The following is an 18,758-nucleotide window of genomic DNA, read 5'->3' as shown; positions in this document are numbered from 1 at the left end:
ATTAGCTTACTTCAGAAAAAATTAACAAAACATAGTCGAAAAGCTTATAAATTGATAAATTTATATTGAATCCGCATCCATTTTGACACCGAAAATAACAATGGATACAGTAGTATTCCAAAATGTAGAGCTAGATCCACTTCTGGAAGAAGGAACTGACCAATTAAACGGTAGAAGGACGGTTGCCGGAGACAATCCGACAACGGCGCCGGTGGCTCGTAAACCAGAGAGTGTCTGTGAGAGAGAGAACAGGGGAGGTGGGAAATGAAAGTGAGCATAATCGTTACTAGGCCTTCGAACTTTTTCTCAATGTCAAAAATGATTCCTCAAGTTATTTAAAATAACAAACAAGCCCTCAAGTTAAACAATTACAGCTCGTACTCTTTAAATTTAGAAGTTAAATCTCATTTGCGTGCAAATTTTACTTGGAAACAAAAAGGCACAAATTTTATTTTTCAATTTGGAATTTGTAGTCAAGGATGGCAAGATGCTCCAATTATTGTAGTCCTAATCCACAATATTATCAGCTGCAAATTTGGCTTAAATACATGAACTTATACCTTATGTAGTTTTATATCGTAATAAGAAATAATATAAGTCTTATAACACAAAATATTCATGGGATTCTTTTCCAATATTTGTTAGAACACTCCTAGGAATCCTCTATTGCATTCTTACAACTATATGCACCAACCTATTTGAGTCCATATGTATTTGAATGTTGAAAATCTTTTTTAGTAAATTATAGTCTAGTGGTATCAGTGAGAGTCCCGCACACAATAATAGATGTAAGTTCAATTTTCATCATACATATTCCCCTATGGGCACTGTAACAGATTGATTTATCATAACTTAATTTTATCTTTTGCATTTGGATCATGCGTCTTGATAGTTGTTATTAATTATTTGGATGATTATTCCTTAGAGCATTGGCTACACTTGCCACTTCACTAATGCAATATGCTTTTTATAAAAATTACAAGAGAAAAAAAGTGACAAGAATCTCTAACATATAGCCAAATAAATAAGCCAAAGTTGATAACTTAGTTTTGACATAGTCATAAATTGGAATTAACATTTTTGTAGTAATTTTCTCTTGCAGTCCCTGTGTAACTAGTATATAGATCAACTCATAAATTTCAAGACTCAACAACAAATTAGCAATAATATTAGCTAATTAATTGACCCACAATGGTTATGATTACTGCTACTACTAGTGTTGAAGTTGTGTCTAGGGAGACAATTAAACCATTATGTCCAACACCAAATCACCTTAGAAACTATATTCTATCTTCTATTGATCAAAATTCTCCTCCCATTTACATCCCTGTGCTACTTTTCTACCTTAATAATACAACTATTAACACTAATGAAAAGTTATTTATGTTGAAGAAATCATTAGGTGAGTGCCTAAGTGAGTACTATCCATTGGCTGGCACATTTAGAGATGACTATTCTGTTGTTGAATGCAATGATGATGGGGCAGAGTTCATTGAAGCTAGAGTTAATTGTGATATTTCACAAATCATTGGAACTTCAAATGTGAAGTTGTTGAACCAGTTGTTGCCATTTGAATCCACTGGCAATTGGAGTAAGCTCAAGGGGAAAACATATGAGAGGGAAGTGCTTGTTGCTGCTCAAGCCAATTTATTCAGGTATGGCTTCTTCTTCTTCTTCTTCTACATAGAGGTACTAGGGCAGTGGCGTGACCATGATTTTCACTAATCGCTAAGGAGATTCAATAACTACTTATATATTCATAAAAAATAGTTTACCTTATATTATTCAGAGGCGAACACATAATTTGAAAACTTCGGGTGCACCAAATATGATCTCTAAGCTAAACTTAAAATAAAAATAATGAAATCGCGGCTAGTTGGATTCAAACCCTAATCTCGTGGGTGGCTCCTCTGCCTTGTACTAACAACACAAGAACACTACTATGCTTCTCATGGATGCACAGTTAATTATATCCTAGTTTCTGTCAGTTTCTCAAGATAGATATACATATATACACATGATTTTCTTCGAAGTTAACGGATGCACAATAACGGTGGGTCCGCCTCTGCCTTCTATACTTTAGAATGTTGAGACATGATATAATTAAGTAGAGTAATTAAAAGCATATATTCTCTCGTAGACTAAGCTATTAAATGAGAAGAGAGCACTTTGACGGAACGTGTTTGACTCATGAAAAAAGAATCTTGATTATATTTTTTGAATCTTTTCTTCAGGTGTGATGGTTTGGCTATTGGTGTGTGCATTTCTCATAAAATTGCTGATGGCACTTCAGTAGTTGCTTTCTTGAATTCATGGGCTTCCAAATCTTTAAATAACTATCATGGTTATAATGCTAATATTGTCCCTCCTCCTATCTTTGATTCAGCAAGAAATTTCCCTCCTAGAGAAATGCCCCGTTATTCTCATGACATTGGGATAACTAACAAAACAATCGTTACAAAAAGATTTATTTTCGATTCATCATCTATACTAGCCCTGAAAAAACAAGCATCAACCACGATTATTGATTCATCAGATGAAAATATCAAGTTTCCAACTCGAGTCCAAGCCGTTTCATCTCTCATATGGAGTCGCGTCCTTGCCCTTTATAGATCAAAGCCAACATACGCGAAAATTTGTGTAGCAGTTCATGCAGTGAACATAAGGCCAAGGATGGAACCACTAGTCCCTAATCACACATTTGGAAATTATTGGACAGTTGCTATAGCCCCTGCAGTGGTAAAAACAGAGCAAAATGCAGGGGAAATAAGTAGTGACATAACAATATTGGTTGAAAAAATGAACAAATCAATTAGGAATATCAATGCAGGTTGTGTGAAAAATATGAACGTTGTTGCTGCACCCGTGTCAAATTCTCTAAAAATGCATAGCTTTTCAAAGACCGGACACACACGTGACAGTAATTTTGAAGAGTCTGAACAACATAGGTCGAGATTGAATGATAATTCAGTTGAAAAAACCGTGAAAGCTTTTTCAAAGGGGGATTTAGAAGTGTGCAATTTTACAAGTTGGTGTAGATTCCCAGTGTATGAAGTGGATTTTGGATGGGGGAAACCTGAATGGGTTTGTAGTCCAATTAAATCTTTCAAGAATTTGGTGATATTAATGGGAACTAAAGATGGAGATGGCATTGAGGCATCAGTTAATTTGTTGGAAGAGGACATGCCCCTTTTTGAAAATGATCCACAGATTCTTGCTTTTGCTAATTATTGCCCATGATTCAAGAATCAAAGTGACTTGGATTTTGAAGCTTTCTGGCATTAGTGTCTTTTGTTAGTTATTACTCGTTCCATTTCAATTTGTTTGTCAGATTTTGACTTGACACAAAATTTAAGAGAGTAAAGAATATTTTTGGATCTTGTGGTATTACCAAAATGTCATTTAATCTTGTGGTATTATATATGTTACATGAAAAGTTGAAATTTAAATTATTGACAAATCAAGAAAAGAGACATTCTTTTTTCAAACGAACTTGAGAAAAAAAAGATAAACAAATTGAAACGGAAGGTGTTTTCTCACAATAGACTCACTAATGCTTCATTTCATCTATTAGTAGTATAATTTGCCAGTTACTCCTTTGTTTCAGGACATAAAACTGAAACAAACAATAAGAACGGTTTTTTTTGGGCTCAAACTAATTATATATGCCTTGAAAATTCACTAAACAAGTATAAATTATAAATTTCGAATCCAATAAACCGAATCGGCTGTGATAGAATCCTAAATTCGAATCTATAACATTCAAATCATGAATCTATCTCTGGCCAAAAGGAACTAGCAACAACTTATCCAAAAAAAAAAAGTACTACCATTCTTCTATATACCATAAGGAACATACATTGAACTCTTGACACCAATTTTAAAAAAACAAAGAGTGTCATATAAAATGAAACAGAGACGAATAATTATTAGTGACTGCATATCGTTAATATTTTGGTTAACAAGGTGGTGATAATCTATAATTAATTTTTCTATAGGTGATGGGAGGAGGCACAAGCAATACAAGCAAGCAAAAGAATAGCAGAAGAAGCACCATCTTCTTCAACATTAGAGCTGCTCCTCTTGAACTTGTTTGTTTTTCCTTTGTTGCATTGCATCAATTGCTTTTGTACTTGGTAATTTTTCACCTCCTGTTGTTGCCTTATTTTCATTGCTTCTTCCACTCTTGACACCATTTTATTTGTTTTGTTTTCAAAGAAACTAGCTGGTGATTTTTTTTTTTGAATTTGAAAGACTTAGTTGGGAAATTAACACTGATGTGCCTTCTTGTTATATAGGCCTCATCAGTAGCCACTAAGTGCCAAATGTGTAATAATGGAAGTGTGGATAGAAATTTAAAGTAATTAAACTAAAGTGGAGTATTAAAATATTTGCTATATATCTCTCTATATATAAAAATTAAATAATTGTTGGATTTTGTATCTTCCCTTAGCCCATTTGAACATGTCTGTTTGTATAAGTTAAAATAAAGGGATAAATAAAATCAATATTTTTGGGTTTGGGTGATCTAGTTTGTAAAATAGCCAGTAAATATGTTTTGTATATTTAAGTATAATCATATACATATACTATACATATAATATACCTGATCAATATATATATTTAAATTTGGTCGAATTGTACATATTGATAGGATTTCCATAAATAAATACATATATATTGTATGTATGTATGTTTACCGACCTCTGTTGTTTTCAGTGAAGAAACTAGCTACTACTTGGATAATTTGGTAAGATATTGTAAAATTAATTGGTATATATATAGATTTTTTTTAATTTCCCGAGTGCTATCCATTACTTGTTTTAGGATCTTGATTAGTCCGAATTTACCTCATGTGAGGTCTATTAAGAGAGAATTGTTTTTAATAGAGTTTTTTTTTTATATTCTAATGACTAAAAACCCAAATTAAGAACGAAAACATCATATCCGTCCCACCATCGAAATTTGTTGGTTAAGTGGTACAATACATAATCAGATATTCTCAACATTTATGTAAAGTGGAAAACATAGATTTTTGGCATCCATATTCATAGCTTTTCATAGGTGAAAGTTGAAATAGTAACATAGAAAAAAGCCTAATTTAATAGCCACAATTTAAACTTCCTCCCACCAAGAACCAACCTAACAAAAAGCACAGAAAAGGAAGTTGGAAAAGATAAAGGCTGCCATGGCAACGGTTATTGCAGCTGGAATAGTAATCATCACTGCTCCTCATTCAATTCTAAGGAGGGAAATTAAAAATCAATAACACCTTGTTATAATACAGTCAAATCTCTCGTGTTTCGATATTTTTTTAAATTATTTGGATAAAATATTATTAAAGAGAACATATAATATAACATAGTATGAAAGATTAGCTTTTTTTTTAAAAAAAAAAACATAATTAGCATGATAAATTATTACTATACAGAATGATTGTTATAGAGAAATTTGAATGTATAACTAAAATATAAACAATAGAAATTAAGTTTATTATTTTATTAACTCTTATTAAAGCTGATTAATTATTTAGAAATTATTCCTTTTTCTATAGATAATTTTTTTTAAAAAGAATTCAAAACTATAAATAAATAGACAAGTATTTTTCAGTCAAAGTGCCACGTGATTTGGGAAACAATTGATTCAACTCCTTTAGTCGATGAGAACAACAAGGAGGATCGATGAGATTCATCCAATTGGGGAAATATTTCAATATGAGTACAATGTACTTGTATTTAAAAAACAAATGCACATCGATTCTTTCAATTTTTGGATAGGAGACTTTTGGCTCTTAGCAGGAGATATAGATATAATATACTCCCTCTATTTTTATTTATATGTCACAATTTTAAATTTTATGTCCCTTAAAAAATTATGTAAGTTTATAATTGTACTCTTATTTAGTATTAAGTTTTCAATAAATGAACATAAATTAATTTATTTTAACTAATTAAATTGACCAATAAACATGAATTAATTATTTAATTTCCTATATTGGTCAAATTCATACAGGCTAATAACTCTCAAGGGTAAAATAAGAAGAATAGTGTTAATTATGTATTGATTTTGTGAAATAACAAATATTACGAATCAACTATTCTTAATAAGGACAACATATAAATAATAACAGGGAGAGTACATATGTCACGCCTCGAGCCTACACCCTGGACGTGGCCGACACTCGAGAACCATTGTTGGCTCTAAGCGAACCATTGGCCTGGCTTACTTACTCAACGAAAGACTTTACTCAAGATAAAATACTTTAAAAAGTAAACTGAACTGCTCAATAAATAACTTAAAAAGTATAAAGAACATTCACTAGCCAAAATGGCAACTCAAGTCTCAACTTAACTGAAAAGGGAAAGTAAAGACTCATGAACTAACATCAACTAACTCTGTCTATGAAGCCTCTAACCCACGACATCCTAATGAACTAAAATACTGAAAGCAATAAAAAAGATCCTCCGGGAAGGCTCACCAACTGACTCTGAGTGCTCAACTGGATCAACGAGGCGCTGGATGCTGATCCTAGTTACCTGTGTTTGCATCATAAGACGATGCAGGCCAACTGGCATCAGTACATTGAATGTACGAGTATGCGAGTTGGAATGCTAAACATAACTTAAGCTTGAAAATAATCTAAAAGAAACACTTACATTGGCTTTACTCAACTCCTGAATAACTTAACTCAATATAAAGCAATAAAACACATACAATATATAGAAAGCCTTTAAAACAGTAGAAAAACAACTTATTTCGTTAAAGAAAATGCAATAACAAACTCAACTTTACTCATATAAGAAAATAATATAGTTTCTGTGGGAGTTTCTCTAACCGACAACCACCACTATGAGCCTAAGTGGTGATACAACGTCTTGCCCACGCTGCCAGAACTGTCTTATACTTTGCCGTCATATAGAACGCCTTAACTAAGTGGATCCACTAGTCTATGCTAAAAAACACTTAAGGATTCATCTAAAAAGTATGATCTTTTACTACCCATGATGACTACATGGTTTATGGAGACGTGAGTTATCTAAATTCAAACTCGTCCCCATATCGGTGCTCAATACTACTCCCAAAATATACTTTAGCTCATATGTTTGTAAAAACAAAACTCTTTCTTTGGTTTGAGATAATTACTCAAAAACTTGGCTTAAAAGCTCTCTTGAAAATCTTAGTTTCCTTTCTTATTCAATGTGAAAACATTTTAACTTTTGGGAATACTTAGTTCCCGTATAATCTTTGAAGAATGAACTTTACTCTTACTCTTTACTGAAAACTAGCTCAAAAGCTCTTTTGGAAATCTCAGTTTCCTTTCTTGTTTAAATGTGAAAACATTACTCTTTGGGAATACATAGTCCAATATACTCTTTTAAATAAATGACTTCAATCTTTACTCTTTACTCAACTTAAAACTTAAGTCTTAAAACAATGTTAAAACGTTTGTAAAAGACTTTTGAAAAACTTTATGACTTTCTCTTAACTTGACTCTTGACTTCTCTTGACTTGACTCTTAACTTTCTTTGACTTGACTTTTAACTCTCTTGGCTTGACTCTTAGGGGTCGTTTGGTTTGAAAATGAGTTATGATGGGATAAGTTATGTTGGGATAAGTTATGTTGGGATTAGTTATGATGGGATAAGTTGTGTTGGGATTATTTTTTATTGAGTGTTTGGTTTGTTGTATTCAAAATAATAAATTTTAAGAACAATTTATTTGTTTACAAAAATGCCCTTCATTAATGTAAAAAGTGATATAACAAAAGGGTTGAAAGAGACATTTTTGTCATTTACCTATTTTATCCCGGGATAAGTTATCCCGGGATTACTATACCACCCAAGGAGAGGGATAACTTATCCCGGTACTAATTATTAATCCCGGGATAAGTTATCCCGAACTTGCCAACCAAACAACAAAATAAGCGGTACTATAATTTAATCCCGGGACTATTTGTTATTATACCTCACACCAAACGAGCCCTTAGCTTTCCTTGAATTGAATTATGGATTCAATGATTATGATTTGTGATAGGAAAGATATCATGATGTTTATGAATGATTTTAGATGGCTAAACATGAGAATTGTCTGAAAGTAGGTTCGCGACGTGAAGATGTATTTAAATTTTTGATTGTGAAAATAATTTTTGAGGCAGAACAGTCCATGACCGCTCCGCGACGCGAAGAGCTTTTTCTCGAATCTAAGGGGCAGGTCCGCGACGCGGCCCCACTGCCCAGATTCACCCGACTTTTTCCTTTTTCGTTTTCCAGTCTCAATTCGCCTAAACTCGACTATTTTTCTCAAATTCTCTTTAGATTCAGATACCCATCATTTGTACCCAAGAACTTAACTCAAAGCAACTCTAAAACTCGACGTAAAGATCTCAAAACTTCCCAATATCAGCCCAATTCAAGAACGACATCAATTTCAAGAATACACATCAAGAACATCAAACTTTAAACCTTTTTAGAACGAATTTCACTGAACTAAACATGTTTGGCGCGTGGGTGAACGAACCCAACTCTATGAAAGTCTCACATACCTTGTAGGATTAAATCCTTGGCGAAATCCACAACCAAATCGCACAATCTTGGCGAATCTTGAGCTTTTCTTCTCCTTTCTCCTCTTCTCTTGCGCTCTTTCTCCAAAAACCATAACTCTATTTTTTCCGAAGCATAAACTGGATACTATCAGTTTAGACCTTAAAAATATTACCAAAAACGAATTAATTAAGTTGGGTATGGAAAAGAACAAACTACCCTTTCAAAATCCGGATTGGCCTTTTCTTATTCGAACAACCCAACTTTCAATGGGCATATCTCACTCATACAAACTCGGAATCAAGTAAACTTGGCGGCGTTAGAAAGTTAATTCAACGATCTTTCCTACAGTATCTGGAAACACACCTAAATCATCCTGAGCTAGGAGTTATGGTCGTTTGAAGTTGACCCAAAACTCATTCTTAACTTAACTTGAACAAATTTCTAGATTTTCATTATTTCTAATTCTTAGCTTATTCCTAGTTATTTCAATTTGTGAGATGTTACAACATGCATTGTATAGAACTAATTATATGTCCTTACAGTATGCATGGAAACAAACACACAAAGTCAGTTTACTTTTTAAAATAAAAAAAATGTGGGGGGTATGAAGATGTGATTAGCATATATTTATTACTAGTATATTATAAAATCTTACATTTACCCCTCTTTCATCTTTTTTTTTAAAAAAAAAATATTTTTTTAATTGTTTTGGTTATGCAAGTAGTTCATGAAATATCATGTGCAAGGGCATGTGGGCATGTTCCACTACTGTAGTTCTTCATCCTCGTCCTTATCCTCAGCTGAGCCTCTTCTCCATGTCCAAGTTTTCTTCTATGAAAATGAAATGCATATGATATCTATACACACATAACAAAAATAATTAAACAGAGTTGAACTTCTTGTTTCAACAAATTTATGTTATAACAATATTATGACCAGATTTGTGCCAGGAAATTTTACGTTATGGCGCAAAACTCTCTTTAACAAAGGTCATTTTTTATCCTATCAAAGGAACTCGAACCTAAGACCTCTGATTAAGGATGAAACACTTACAAGTTACCACTTCAGCACATCCCTTGTTGGTGACTAGATTCTATGTATATTTACACATCAAACATGGTCATAAATGATGTAAAGACAAATTAAATGTATAAAACATGGAGGACCAAATAGTTTTGTTGCATGTGAAAGAGAGACAAGGAATGGGGTTTGAGTGCATGAACCCATTATTCTTGGGTCATGATTCAAGAAAATGGGTTGTTGGCCATTTTATCAACAACTATTCTTTCTCCTCTGACCCTTATAAATCTTGATGATTGATGGATATTTCTATTTCTATAGTTTGGACCACTCAATTGTTTTCCATCAAATTTTAATACTTAGAAATAAGACTCATGTGCGAAGGCAGATCTAACATGTAGCTTATGAATTCACGTGAATTTAATAACTTGCAAAGCTTCTATATATGTATTAAATTTAATATATGTTTTTGACCTTCGTTGTTGTATATTAACTTGAGATCGTAATAAAAATTATAAACTTAAAAATCTGAATCGTTATTTGCCTATGTGTGTTAATACTTACTAAATTTGTACTCCCACTTGTTTTACAAGAGACAACTAAGATACATACTGGAAGTTGGAAAGGATTTTGTCCTATCATACATACTGGATTTTGTCATATTCTCCCAAATAGTGAAATTATTTCTGAGGAAATTTCATAAATAGCAAAGAAATCAAATTTAATAAGTCTTCTTAGATACAAATTGCCTAATTACTCTTATATTTATAGTTTCATTTGCTATAAATATTTCCATTTGTATATTTCATGATCAATATACAAACAAGGTAAGTATATACAGATTCTGTATCTATACGTTTAGGAATTTTTTTTATAACTTATACAAATCAAATGTATCAACAAATCATATACAAACATGATAAACAAATAGTTAGGGTAAGCATATACAAATTATGAATTTATACAATTAGGAACCGAATTATACAAATTCTGGATATGGCCCAAGTAAATATGATTATATGTTAGTGGTGAAAAGTAATTTCTTCAAACTATAATTATATTAAATAATTAACTAGTATATGTTTGGTTAGTCGCGTAATTTTTCCAATTATTTAAGTTTTTGTACGTTTTGTGTTGGAGCCTGATGATTCAATCAAACCAACCAAGAGTTTTGGGCCTATGATCCAATGGTGGTGGGGAAAAGCCATTTTCAATAGATCTTTATGGGCTGTGTTGCATCCGGACCAAAATCAATCAAGTTCGATAACCTTTAGGCCCAGAAAGTCCAATATTTCTTTGATTATTTTTCAACCCAAGTAGAAAAACTGTTTTAGGACCTGTGAATCATGGGTCATGAGTTCATGATACATCTTGATGAGTCTTTATAGCTGGTGTCATCTATGTGGATAGAAATAATCTTTTTATATGTACAAAAGCAAAAAGGTCTAAATTTGCATTTAAACTTGGGAAAAAGGATAAAATTTTCAAATTATCGTAAATGGTATGCAGATATTCTCCGTTATATTTTTGGAACATTAGTGCCCCTGCCGTCCAAAAATTAGAGCATTTATGCCCTTCACTTTAACGGAAGACTAAATAGGGACATGTGACACAATCTTATCCGTCAATTTGATATTTAATAAATGTTGGGTCGGTGGATAAGATTATGACACGTGTATTTCCGTTAGTATAAAGGGTATATATGATCTAGTTTTTGGACGACAGAGACACCAATGTCCTAAAAGTATGACAGAGGTATTTGCAAACCATTTACAATAGTTCGGAGGTATATTTGTCATTTTTCTCTTTAAACTTTATGAAATGATTTAAATTTACATAGTTGGGTTTCTTTTTTTTTTAATAGTTGGGTTTAAATATACCGTTATCATTACTAATTTGACTTAGAAATGTCCTTATTAACTTATAACATAAAATTTCTAACACGTGAACCATTTTAACAAGTGAAAATGGGCAAATTTACTGTTAAACAACGGAAAAATGTTCTAAATTTAAACCTAAAAGGTGTAGAAATTGTCCATATGAGTTTTTTATTTTTATTTTCCACCCAATATTTGAAGTCTGAGTCCTGTTCAATTTCCTAATAGAAAAATGTTGTGCAAAATACAAAAAATCTTCCTTTTTTCGATCTTTCAAAAAGGAAACCTTTTTGATACTTTGAAGCGCAGTATCTGCGAAGATGCCATTCGACTACAACATATAGTTGTTTTCTTTTCTCTCCTTCTGAACCTGGGTTAGGCCGTCCCCTTTGATTCGAGCACCAAGAATGATCTCCAGATCAAAATTTTCTGATGGAGGAATTGGGATTAGCGGTTGACTGAACCACCTTTCATAAGATGAACTCCCGATTATATTCAAATCGCATAATACATGTTCCCTCCGTTCCTATTTATATGTTATCATTGTAGATTTCACTTGTATTAAGAAACTAAATAAGTTTACTATTCTATCTTTATTTAAATTTTTTTGGAAGTCAAGTTTTTAATTAATGATTATGAATTAATTTATTTTGATTAATTAATTTGACCAATAAACATGAATTAATCACTTAATTTTTCTATGTTAGTCAAATATATATTTTTAACGCTAATAACTCACAAGGATAAAATAAAAAATATATTATAATTTATGTATTAATTTTATGAAATAACAAATATTATGAATGAATATAAAAAATTTGGAGGGGGCTCTCTCTCCTAACCAATTTTGTTTGTATGAGTTGGCCTTAGATGTAGTTGGATGGACACACAAATCAAGGGGCAGGAGATTGAGTGAGTGGGAGTCTGTTTTCAACTTCGCCATCGTGGGGCACCTAACCGCCCCCCAACGCACAGCCCCCACACATTTTTTCTTATACTTCTCCATTTTTTTCTTCTCTTCTAGAAAATACTCCTTTTCAAATTCCGTGATCCCATCCAGATAAAAAACTAGATTTTCGCCTTCCTTCTACAACTTACCATCCGTACTGTCAACTGAATTCCCAGTTCCCCTTCAAACTTTTCATCATACATATTTTTATTTTAGAATATTATTTTAGGAATTCTTTTCTTGCTGAAAGTTGAATATTGAAATTTCGTTTTTTGCCAAAATTGAAAAATATTTTTAATTTAAATTAGTTTTTAAATTTTAAAAAGGGAAAGAGTTTGAAAAATACTTCAATTTTGATCGAAATTGCTGTTACGATACCAAACTTTGATGACCTTTTATCCATGTACTATTTAATAGTATATTTTAAAGGTATATATGTGTCTACGTGGACATCATAAATATTTCATCATTTTAAATAGTAATGTGTTCACATGGGCACATATATATACCTTTAAAATATACTATTAAATAGTGCAGGGGTAAAAGGTCCTCTATAAAGTTTGATATCGTAACAATAATTTCGGCCAAAATTGAAGTATTTTTCAGACCCTTTTCTTTTTTAAAAATAGCTTCAATTTATATTCATATCCAAACAAAATTCAAATTTTAAAATATTATTTTTCAATTTTTTTGAGATACTATTTTTTTCTTCAAATTTTATATTTTTATGTCCTGACACCCATTTTGATACCCGTGAAACACATTTCAGTAAATATTTGTTAATTGTTATTCTTATAAGGTCATTATTTATTTTTAAATTAGTGATTCAGGATAACAATTAAATGAGAATTATAATTATATTTGCTAATGGCGGTCGTTTGTAATAAGAGTATTATAGGGCCATAAAGATTAACATCACAGGTACTATGGAGCCAATAGGTTAATGAATGATATTTTTATATCAATTTCAATAGTTCAAAAGTATTTTAGGCCATTTTATGTAAATATCATATATTATATTCTTGATGTAAATGATTGAATAATAAATGTAGTTAAAAATAGTGTATATTAGAATTAGACTATGAAATGATAAGTAGATATCGTTATGTTGTTTTCGACGGACCTATTAGGCAACATATTAAGTAGTTACTAGAACTTTGGTGTTTTTATTACAACTATCAGATGAAATATATTTATCATCTATTGTATTTCCTCTGTCCAACAATAGTATTGAAAAATGACTATAATTAATGATAAAAGTAAATTAGGAATTAAATGTAAAATTATTCATAAATTTCATAAAATGAATAAATTTTATTGAACATCTATTTTTAGTATAGTGAACAACTATTATTGGATAAAAAGAGTAATTATAAATTCTTTATAGTGATCGTTATTTGGAAATATCTGAAATTATTCCATTAATTAGAATTGAGACAATTAATAAAGTGGAATCGCATTACTTACCGGCTCTCCCGGTCTCCCATACTAGCCACTTCTATTAAACCCCTCCACTGGCTTTCCACTTCATTTCACAAAAACCTCTCCAATTAAAACGAACTCCATTTTCCTTCTCAGTTCACAAAAAAATCATGGGTATATTATCAGTTATCTTTTTTGTACTTTTTCTTCAATTTTTTTTTTGCAAGTATCTTACGTTTCAGTTCACAGACTTTGACTAATTCCGTTTTTTCCATATCTTCTTTGTAATTTTTTGCAGGCAAGATTAAGATCGGAATCAATGGTATATAATCTGTTGTTTTTTTTCTCGTTTGAATTTGTAAATTTAGTGTGTTTTGCTCTACTTTTATGAAATTACTTTGTGGTTTTGGCCAAGATTGAGTTTCGAATGTTGTTTGGCATGTAGGTTTTGGAAGAATTGGCCGATTGGTGGCCAGAGTGGCTCTACAAAGAGATGATGTTGAGCTCGTTGCTGTTAACGACCCCTTCATCACCGTGGAATACATGGTAACATTGCAATTAATGATAGTTAATAAACTATGGATTATGCTTTAATGTCACTCTAGTTTGGGTTGATCATATGTTAGTACATTTAGTTCATTAAATTGTGCATTAGTATTTAGACAATTTTATCAAAATTAGACTATTTTCACATTGATAGTTAATTACCATGATTTTTTTTTTGAGTTAACAGTAAAAAATACACCTAAAAGTATCCAAGTTTTTTGAGTTTTTTGAGTTTTCTACCTGAACTATCAGGTGTGTGAGTCTCAAAATGTTATCAAAACACACATGAACTATCATTGTTTGAGTTAAATACCTGAAATTTTAGGCAGGAGAAGTGAACAACTCATAGTTCAGGTGTGTTTCGATAAACATTTAGCATGTCGGATACTATCACAAAATGTTTTCAAAACACATGAACTATCATTGTTTGAGTTTCATACCTGAAATTTCAGGTAGGAAAAGTGAGCAACTCATAGTTCATGTGTGTTTTGATAAACGTTTGGTGATAGTTCAAGTAGTAAATTCACACATGATAGTTCAGGTAGGAAACTCAAAAAATCGGGATACTTTTAAGTCTGTTTTTGATGGCCAGTGCACTTCGGTCATAAAATAAGGGGTGTGTTTTTGACCTTTCAATTCTTTTTTCTTTTTCTGTTTCTTAGTTCTTCACTTTCCTGAAGTGTTGGGTCAAATACAACTCTTTTCCTTTATTTATGTTTTGCGAAATTCACATAGTGAAATTGAGTAGTAACAATATCAGTAAATCTGTTGGTTTCTGGGGGTTTAAGTTGATGGGAATTGTATATGATGATTGTTGCAGACATACATGGTCATGTGTAAGTTTACTGTTCTTTTTTGAGGGGTTAAGTTGATGGGTATTGTATATGATGCTTGTTGCAGACATACATGTTTAAGTATGACAGTGTTCATGGTCAATGGAAGAACAATGAGCTTAAGGTTAAGGATGAGAAGACTCTTCTCTTTGGTGAGAAGCCTGTTACTGTATTTGGCATAAGGTAAATTATGTCTCCAGCTTTTCATTATCATACGAAAAACTGCATTAGAATTTCTCTTGATTGGACTTATTGTATGGATGTCTGAAGAAACCCAGAGGAGATCCCATGGGCTGAGGCTGGAGCAGAGTACATCGTGGAGTCAACTGGAGTCTTCACTGATAAAGACAAGGCTGCTGCCCACTTGAAGGTTTGTGATCCTAAAGAACTAGAGCGGTTCTTAATTTGGCTTACTGTTTGTAGTTAATATGACTATGATTTTTCATAATACATAGTTTGACGCTCCAACATATAATCCCCCATGGCCTGAACACTTGGTGCCTGAAACCATGTAGCGAACTTTGTTGTCATTTTAGCTTTTATACATGCTTATGTATGCATTTGTTAGTGAAGGTGCAATTCTGAGGCTTTACTCATGTACTTTTGTTTTCTTTTCCTGTCCAATCAAACTTTTGTGGAAACGTAAGGACAGAATATGCTGTCATCTTGAAGCAATTTAAAACATCTCTGTTGATTTTCTCTACAAGAGTCTAGGTGTTAGAGTACGTTGTTTGTATTGCCTCTATATGAGTTTTTTTAAAATGCAAATTGATGCTAATGCCATGATGTTTGAATGTTGACTACTTGGATTGATATGGTTATCACATATTTCCTTGCACATTAGCTTGATTACCTGCATTGAATAGTTGGTGTTAAGTACCTGCTTAAATTTTTTGGTTGTTGTTATTACCAGGGTGGTGCTAAGAAAGTAGTCATTTCTGCTCCTAGCAAGGATGCACCGATGTTTGTTGTTGGTGTCAATGAAAAGGAATACAAGCCAGACCTCAACGTCGTTTCTAATGCTAGCTGTACTACTAACTGCCTTGCACCTCTGGCAAAGGTTCCCTTTTTGTTTCTTGCCCTGTTCTTCATTTTAGTATTTGAGCCTATATGTGAATTTAAATGATTTCTGTTGTGACTTTGCAGGTTATTCATGACAGGTTTGGAATTGTTGAGGGTCTTATGACTACAGTTCACTCCATAACCGGTAAGTATTGCTTTATGCATTAGAAGTTAATACAGCTTCTGTAGCTTGAGTACTAAGTAGTTATTTTATAACAGCCACCCAGAAAACTGTTGATGGACCATCAGCTAAGGACTGGAGGGGAGGAAGAGCTGCATCATTCAACATTATCCCCAGCAGCACTGGAGCTGCAAAGGCTGTTGGAAAGGTGCTACCATCATTGAATGGAAAGTTAACAGGAATGTCTTTCCGAGTTCCAACGGTCGATGTCTCTGTGGTTGATCTCACAGTGAGGTTGGAGAAAGAAGCCACCTATGATGAAATCAAGGCTGCTATCAAGTAAGTCTGTGCACTTTACTCCTTTACCCATTCCCCCTTCCCTGTAAAAAATACAAAAAGTTTTGTGCTTCATTCAATTTGGGCAAGTATACGCTACAGGTTTCCATGAATGCAAAATACATGCTAAAAAAGGAGTAATAGTGCTGGCCGCTGGGTGAAATAGTAGAAAAGGCCTTAGGGTGACTCAACTTGTTTTAATAGCTGCTCGTTTATATTAATCTGTTTTTTTGCTTTGGCATTTCATTAGGGAGGAGTCTGAAGGAAAATTAAAGGGAATTCTTGGTTACACTGAAGATGACGTGGTATCTACAGACTTTATTGGGGACAACAGGTGAGGATGGATTTTTGAAGTTATGTTCCATATTATGTTTCTGAATGAAAATAACTCACTCAAAACAACAAATGTCTATCACTTCTGCCTAATGCATTTTTTCCTGTAAATTCCCTCTGTACTGACCCTGCGTGAACCAGACTAGAGAGCCGAAGTGTTAATTTGACTGATTTGTAATTCAAATTAAAATAATTTGCAGATCAAGTATCTTTGACGCCAAGGCTGGAATTGCTTTGAGCAAGAGCTTTGTGAAGCTTGTTTCTTGGTATGACAACGAAATGGGCTACAGGTAAATCTTAAAAAGTTACTTCTCTTTAAATTCAGAGCTGCTGTAGACCCTTCTTTTAGCATTCTCCTTTACAAGAACTGTGTTAGGCAGCACTTAAATGGTTTGTGGTCTGCTGCTAATGTTTTTCCTTGCTGTGATTGCAGCACACGAGTGGTGGACTTGATTAAGCACATGGCATCAGTCCAGTAAAGTGGCAGTTCCGAGTATGATGGTGCGTTACTGAGCTTATTTAGAAGAGGAAAAAAGCAGTTTAGAATAAAGTAAAATGAGAAGCTGTTTAACGAGTTTGAAGGTGGCTGTCTGTTTACTATTGTATTTTCATTTGGGGTCTCTTATTGGATTGTTGTTTTCCCCAATTTTCAAATGTGTCTGCAAAAACTATCTGGATATGTTGTTTTGTCTTGCTATCAATGTATAATAACGTTGGACCCGCACTTATCTTTCTCACTGCCCCCTTCCCCCCCCCCACAAAATCAACCACAAAAAAAGATGATAAAAACAAAAAGGAATACTGGGCCAATTGTAATAAAGGGGTTGTCAGGTGCCTTTCCGAGCCTTCAAAAAGCCAATTATAAAGTGGTACGACACAGGGCCACAGCCTGGTGCTTGATGAAAGTGATATTGAGAAAAGTAGAATATCACTAAAGTTGGTACCTTCACTTTCTGTTTGATGCTATGGAATTTGCAATGGGAGGAAGTATTCCACCTTGAGCAAGTGCTCGTGTAGAAAGAAATGAAGGAGGGGAGATCTGATGACGGGAGTACAACAACATATACCACACGCGGGGGTGGTGGGTTTGGGGAGAATAATGTATACATGGAGCTTACTCCCATATTGGAAGGTGGAGAGATTTTCGATAAATTCTCGGCTCAAGGATGATGGAAGTAGTGATTGAAAATAAAGTACAAATGCATCTTCTCGTATCAGAAGGATTAGATTAAAGAGTATACCATTAGGTGTCCCTTGATGGTATACCTGCATGATGTTCTCGCAACTTTTTGAGTCCATTACAGCAGTGATTAGGGGTGTAAAAATCCCGCCCAATGCCCTCAAGTGATTCGTTCATTTATTAGATCAACTCACTAGGAATTGAGTTAATTAGTGTTAGCCCAAAATATTTTTTAAAATTTGATATGTTATATATAATCATTAAAAAGAATTTTTTTAGGAAAAATTTCGCATATAGCCATTCAAAAATAACTTAATTATGCTCCATAACTATAGTTTGCTAATTACGATTCGTAACTACATGTTAGAGGGAGGAGAGAGACGAGCGAGATTGGGAGAGGGAGGAGAGAGGGCATAGAGTGGAGAGAGACGAATTGTATATGTATATCTGTCAAATAATTGTATATATGTAACTGATATACATATGTATTTGTATATCTGGTGAGCGCGATTGGGAGATGGAGGAGAGAGGCGAGC

At 33.0% G+C, this 18,758-nt stretch overlaps 3 protein-coding genes across 3 annotated transcripts; 2 read left to right on the top strand and 1 right to left on the bottom strand.

Moving 5' to 3' along the window:
- The first annotated feature begins 1,191 nt into the window (after positions 1-1,191).
- LOC125809638 (stemmadenine O-acetyltransferase-like) lies at positions 1,192-3,240 on the top strand. Its single transcript, XM_049489231.1, has 2 exons — positions 1,192-1,655; positions 2,235-3,240. The coding sequence occupies exons 1-2, from the start codon at positions 1,192-1,194 to the stop codon at positions 3,238-3,240; spliced, it is 1,470 nt and encodes a 489-aa protein (XP_049345188.1).
- A 642-nt stretch (positions 3,241-3,882) lies between these two features.
- Positions 3,883-4,233, bottom strand: LOC125809616 (uncharacterized). The gene has a single exon (XM_049489214.1). It carries the CDS (start codon positions 4,194-4,196, stop codon positions 3,993-3,995), a length of 204 nt encoding a protein of 67 aa, XP_049345171.1. The 5' UTR covers positions 4,197-4,233; the 3' UTR covers positions 3,883-3,992.
- A 9,678-nt stretch (positions 4,234-13,911) lies between these two features.
- Positions 13,912-17,766, top strand: LOC125809595 (glyceraldehyde-3-phosphate dehydrogenase, cytosolic). The gene is made up of 11 exons (XM_049489189.1): positions 13,912-13,985; positions 14,110-14,133; positions 14,257-14,357; positions 15,258-15,373; positions 15,461-15,560; positions 16,104-16,250; positions 16,337-16,397; positions 16,472-16,712; positions 16,960-17,043; positions 17,243-17,332; positions 17,476-17,766. The coding sequence occupies exons 1-11, from the start codon at positions 13,982-13,984 to the stop codon at positions 17,519-17,521; spliced, it is 1,014 nt and encodes a 337-aa protein (XP_049345146.1). The 5' UTR covers positions 13,912-13,981; the 3' UTR covers positions 17,522-17,766.
- The last annotated feature ends 992 nt before the right edge of the window (positions 17,767-18,758 follow it).

Source organism: Solanum verrucosum, unplaced genomic scaffold (genome assembly GCF_900185275.1).
Source record: "Solanum verrucosum unplaced genomic scaffold, falcon-dt-bn FXZP01000121.1, whole genome shotgun sequence".
In the NCBI taxonomy this organism is placed as follows: Eukaryota; Viridiplantae; Streptophyta; class Magnoliopsida; order Solanales; family Solanaceae; genus Solanum; species Solanum verrucosum.
This window is presented reverse-complemented; position numbering and strand designations above follow the sequence as displayed.